The sequence below is a fragment of the Pygoscelis adeliae genome, unplaced genomic scaffold (assembly GCF_000699105.1).
Source record: "Pygoscelis adeliae isolate BGI_AS28 unplaced genomic scaffold, ASM69910v1 Scaffold232, whole genome shotgun sequence".
Taxonomy (NCBI): domain Eukaryota; kingdom Metazoa; phylum Chordata; class Aves; order Sphenisciformes; family Spheniscidae; genus Pygoscelis; species Pygoscelis adeliae.
In genome coordinates, this window is record NW_008824473.1 from 2,954,745 (window position 1) to 2,960,676 (window position 5,932).

The 5,932-nt window shown below is 37.8% G+C and overlaps 1 protein-coding gene across 2 annotated transcripts in view; it reads left to right on the forward strand.

Moving 5' to 3' along the window:
* The window catches only part of NR2C1 (nuclear receptor subfamily 2, group C, member 1), a 57,172-nt gene that overhangs the window by 37,172 nt on the left and 14,068 nt on the right, over window positions 1–5,932 (forward strand). For both annotated transcript variants that reach the window (XM_009321314.1, XM_009321315.1), the window contains 2 exons: window positions 796–980; window positions 4,991–5,153. In XM_009321314.1, coding sequence (XP_009319589.1) covers window positions 796–980; window positions 4,991–5,153 — 348 coding nt within the window. The remainder of the gene's footprint in view (window positions 1–795; window positions 981–4,990; window positions 5,154–5,932) is intronic.

The following is a 5,932-nucleotide window of genomic DNA, read 5'->3' on the forward strand; positions in this document are numbered from 1 at the left end:
AGCAGGAAGCTTTTGTATTTTTCTAGCTGATATTAAATTACCTCATACCGCTTTCATGCATTTTGCCTCACTTGCTCTGTCTGCAAAGGGGCCCATCAAAAATTGTTTATTCCATTTCACTTTTCTGGCTCTGTCTGTAGAGCATGACAACGCAAGCTAAATGACATGTAGCATGCTGGTGTTAGCAGCAGCATACTTGTCTGTAATCATGCACTTTCCTTATTGATTTTTTTTTTGTGGGACATGGTGGGAAACATGTCTCACTGCCTCTGAGATGCTGGTCAGTACTGAATCACCTTGTTCCCTTGCAGTTAAATAAAGATATAAAAACCAAAAAGGCTGCAGCAGAACTCCTTTTTCTGCTTGCTTTTAAAGATGACTTTTTATCCATTCCTTCTTCTCAAACATTCTCCTACCCTATTACTACTGACTTATTTACACAAGGAAGGAAGGAAGATGCTAAAAATATAACCTAGCGCAATCTTATACTCCTGGTGACTGACTAGTGAGTGGAGATGATAAATTATCTTTCTGCACTTGCTTACCATCTGTAGCATTCTTTCTAAAAGAAAGAGATAGCTATTACTTGTAGAAGTAAATGTCTAAATATTTCATATTTTAGAAGCAGTGCAGTGGCTAATTGCTGCATTATGATTTATACATTTACTGAAAACAATAACTTTCTCACAGGTCTATTCACATGCTCAATTCATCATTTATGTAAAAGTTAGATTCTTCTATTGCAAGTTAACTGCTGCCAATATGAGAGAATTAAAAGCTATACTTTTCCCTTAGGTTGAAGCATGTCAGGGAGATTTAAGTACGCTGGCAAACGTGGTGACTTCATTAGCGAATCTCAGTAAATGCAAAGACATGTCACAAAGCAGTACAGAGCTGTCTATGATTGAGAGTTTAAGTAATGGAGATGCATCATTATCTGAACTCCAGCAAGAAGAACAAGCTAGTAGTGATGTTACAAGGTAAGGCACGTTGCACTTGAAAATATTATTCTTTTTGAGAAGGTCTCTGTCAATTCAGACCATTAATTAAATCATCGCAGTGTAGGAAATTTATCTGCATTAAAAATAATAGTAACAACAGCCTAAGCTCACGCAGAACATAAATCTTGTAAGGTTCTTCCAAGTGAAATCATAAGGAAGTTCCATTTGAGGAATAAATACTTTTAGTTGTTTGTACTTGAAATGAATTTCAATGTAAATGTTACAGCTGATGTTCCTGCCTTCTGGTTGGCCTTAGTAACATGTGTTAGATCTTGTACTACAGTCTTAGTGCTTTGTATCATCCTGGAAAACTGTTTCTTAGAGATCTCATCTGTGTAAGTAGTTTAATGCCTGTAACTAATCGCCTTAAAAGCTTGAAAAGCATTTTCTTTCTACACAGGAGAAGTCACAGAATTCTCACCATCATTACAAATACATTCCTTGAATATCTTACAAACTTGTGTCTTGCACTGGTTTTAACTGAGCCATTTTGGTGAGCATGTGTAAGATATTCTGTGTAGTACATACTCAGTTATACCATCAATCACAACCGTGTTCTTCCTTGGTTGATATCTCATACAGGCTTCTGACAGCTGTCCCAGCAATATTCCTTTACACACCATCTACATTGTACATGCTGTTTTGAAAATGTGTATGTGAAGTAAATCCATCAAGGAAAAAAAGATTGGTATATAATGAAGTAGTTTGTACTGACTGAAATACAGGATTTCCCCTATGGTCTCTACTGCTTTTTATAATTGCAAGCAGAATGCATTTGTTCTGCTCCTTTCTTTATATGCTGCTTAGAAAGTCAATGTGGCTTTATATAAGTGCTGATTTGGGCCTTTGCTGTGTCTTCCTAGGTAAAGAATATAAGAATATGCTGTGTAAGTAGTATTGTTGTACATGCTGATAAACTTCATTCAATACCATGGCTGTTCAAAAAGATGTAGTAATCTTTCATTTCTTTATTTCCTAGCACTTTCAGATGCTTGCTTTTGCCAACTTCAGTGTTTCTGTTCAGTTTTAAAAATCTATGAAAAGGCATCAAGTTCTCTCAACCAGAGAGCTTGAAAGAGCTCTGACTCAGCTTAATGCGTCCTCTTGTCCCGTAGGTTACCTAATAGATTGCCAGTGGAGAGGTTCAAATTAAATATTCCTGTTTGTCCTGGTTTCGGCAGGGATAGAGTTAATTTCCTTCCTAGTAGCTGGTACACTGCTGTGTTTTGGATTTAGGATGAGAATAATGTTGATAACACACCGATGTTTTAGTTGTTGCTAAGCAGTGTTCATACTAAGTCAAGGACTTTTCAGCTGCCCATGCTCTACTGACTGAGAAGGCTGGAGGTGCACAAGAAGCTGGGAGGGGGCACAGCCAGGACAGCTGACCCAAACTGGCCAAAGGGACATTCCATACCATGTGACGTCATGCTCAGTACATAAACTGGGGAAAGCTGGCTGGGGGGGCTGCTGCTCGGGGACTGGCTGGGCATCGGTCGGCGGGTGGTGAGCAATTGCATTGTGCATCACTTGCTTTCTATATTCTATTATTATTATTATTATTATTATTACTATTTTACTTTATTTCAATTATTAAACTGTTCGTATCTCAACCCACGAGTTTCCTCACTTTTACTCCTCCGATTCTCTCCCCCATCCCACTGAGGCAGGGGGAGTGAGCGAGCGTCTATGAGGTGCTCATTTGCCGGCTGGGGTTAAACCACGACATTGTGAAAGGGAAGTCGTTACCCAAGCAGAAACTAAATTTTTATCCAAATCTTTGATTTCCTTGCCAGGCCCTATGCCAGCTTGATCTAACAGACACAGATGTTTGCTGAAGAAAAGGGAGTTTAAGGGATTTCAAGGAAGCAAGTTTTATCCATCTGTGTTTTTCATATATTTTAATATATTCCATTGCTTGCAGCTACAGTAGTTAAGCTTTTACTTCTGCTGACACAAATTTAGTGCACAACTTTGCTGCTAGCATTCCACTGCTTTTATATTGTAATGTTATATGCCTTGTGTTATATGGCTTCATTATCTGTGTTCATTTTTTACAGTTTATCAGCAGTCCTATATATGTTAGTCACTGAGCCTGATGAAAAGAGAACCAAAGTTGTTTCTAGCAAAGGATATCAATACCATGTATTTTAATGTTGATTATACCTTTTTTCCTCACTTTGTGGGTTAGGTTTTTGTAGCTGCCAGGCAAGCTTTGTTCTAGATTCTCTTTTCCTTGGTGTTCTACCTTGCAATCATTGCTCGTGTTGGGGCTTTATGTATGAAAGGCACACACAATGCTGAGCCGTGAGGAAGCAAAGCTTCTACTGACTTCTGCTGGCTTACTACTGCCAGTTTATGAGGTAGGAGGGAGAAGGTTTCTTTGAAAGCAAACATTCAAGAATAAGTGGAAACAAAATATCATGGGCAGACATGGTTAACCAGTGTATCTTCCCACCCTATTTAAAAAGGTCTCTTCAGCCTCTACTAGAATAAATACAGGATCGTGGCAGATGCATATGACGTTTACCTTTTGGAGAAGGGAGAGATCTTGTTCCTCTCTTACATTTCTGTCCCTGCTACGTGAAGAGCCTTGCGGAGATCCTATTTTTTCTAAAGAAGCAGCTGCCACTGAGCTGCTGGGTTTGCCTGTTCTACCTAAGGCTGCCAAGAGTGAGCCACGCAGGACCTGAAACTCAGATCTCCTAGCAGGAGTTCAATAATATAACTTCTAGAGCTTACCCATGAATGCATTCCCTTTACACCTACTTTCCATATACCAGAGACAAAAAACGTCCCAAGTATATCTGTGTAGTCCACTTGTGCATGCCCCAGTCACCCTCATGTGTACACATCAAGGTATACAGGCTAGTGTAGTACCAAAAACTAGTTCACTTACCACCTCAAACCTGAGGCAGTGTCAGCAGCTCTTTTATTGTGATGTTTTGATTGGTTGTAAATGGTTATGTCAAACATAGTAAACATTTAGATTTTTTTAGCATGTTAATGAATGTAGATAGCTAGGGAGTGTGGGCGAAGAGAAGGTGGCAAAGTTCTATTCCAGACTTTGGCATTAGATCAGTGATTTTAGATTCTGTGGTAATAAACACATCTCTGTAAATAGAGAATCAGCTCTACATACAAGCTGATAATCAGCTTTTGTGAAGTTTACAGACCTCAGTGAGTAAGTTTTTCATGCAACAGTGTATGCAAATGATACTGCTCTCAGGATATGTCATCTGTCTGTAGGCAGTGATCAAGTCTGTATATTTTTGATTGAAGATGTATCAGCTGTGGTTCTTAGGTGTATTGGTGAACAGAAAAAAAACAGATCTGTTATCAAGCAGCAAAATAATGAGTAATGTATCTGTGCTTGTCCTGACATCTCCCCTGTAACCTTTATGCATGTGGCAGGAGTCACTGCCCCACATCAAAGGGTACTAAGGATGGTATTGAAAGCATGAGAGTGCTTTCTCTTATGTATTTCGAAACAGTCTTTTCAAATTAAGTTGAATAACCTAACTGCAACTGATTACTTTAAAAAAAAAAAGCTTATTCTGTTTGTGCTTCATAGCAGCAAAAATCTGTAAAATTTATATATGCATTAAGTTGCTTTAAAAGCAGTCTGATGGTCACGTCCTCAAAACGTTCATGCCAGCGCTCTTGGTAAACATCACTAAAGAGATCTTGAAAGGCAAACTGTGATTCAGCAGCACAATCAATATGTCAAAACTGTGAATTTGTTGGCAACTAGTGTGAACAGAATCTGCTGCTAATTTTTGTTTCAGAGCCACTGTAAGTTGGATTTTTCAGGGATTTTTCAGTGGAGTGTCAGGAAAAGCATGCTACTGACTTCTATTTTCCAAATCTCGTTCTTTGAAGCAGACATCTAAATACAGGTTTCAGACATTTGCAGGTTCCTCCTAAATTGAAACAGTCTCTAAAATGAAATTTTATTTTCTTTTTGTTTGTTTGTTGTGATCTTACAGGGCATTTGATACTCTTGCAAAAGCATTAAATCCAGGAGAGAGTGCAGCGTGCCAGAACTCTGAAAGTATTGAAGCCAGCGTCCAGCTTATTGGTGGAGAAACAAGCATGAATATCGTTGAAATAGAGGGGCCACTACTCAGTGATGCACATGTAGCATTCAGGGTACTTAATACTCTTTTACTGTTGACTATTTATAGCCATTTTAACATAGTAATAAAAAATAATGATTGATTAAATCTTATTTTGAATTTCTTAGAAGAGTAACTATCTGTTCAGGTATTGGCATTCATTTCTGATGAATGCACCGCTTTTGTTCACTGGTTAACTATTTGTTTGGGAAAATGTACAGCTCTCTTCAGTGTTTTAGCTGCACTGTTTAGTTTATAGCTTTTTACCTTAACCTTAAAAATAATAGGTAATCCATGCAAAAGGATTTACATAGACAAGAGTCACACGAAGCAGAGAGTCAGCATCCACATTCTCACTTGTTAACAGGTGGATCTGATGCAATCTGCAACTGGATTTTGAGACTCTTGAGTGTATTTGTCAGTTTCTCCTTTGTGTATATACCCTATTTCAGTATGGTATTAGTTGACTTTAATCATTAAGGGAAAATGCTTTTTTAGTGAGCCATTTATTTTCTGGCTTTATTTTTCATTTTACGAGCTTGCAGAAATTCTTCTATCCATTTTTTTCCATCTTATTATTCATGGACAAATCAAAAAGCTTGTTCATCTGAAAACTTCTTCAGTACCAAGCTTCTTCAGTACCATTACACTTTGCCCCTCTGTGCTGGTTTTGGCTGGGATAGAGTTAATTTTCTTCACAGAAGCTAGTATAGGGCTACTTTTTGGATTTGTGCTGAAAACAGTGGTAATAACACAGGGTTTTTTTTTTTTTTTTTTTTTTTTTTTTTTTTTTTTTTTTTTTTTTTTTTTTTT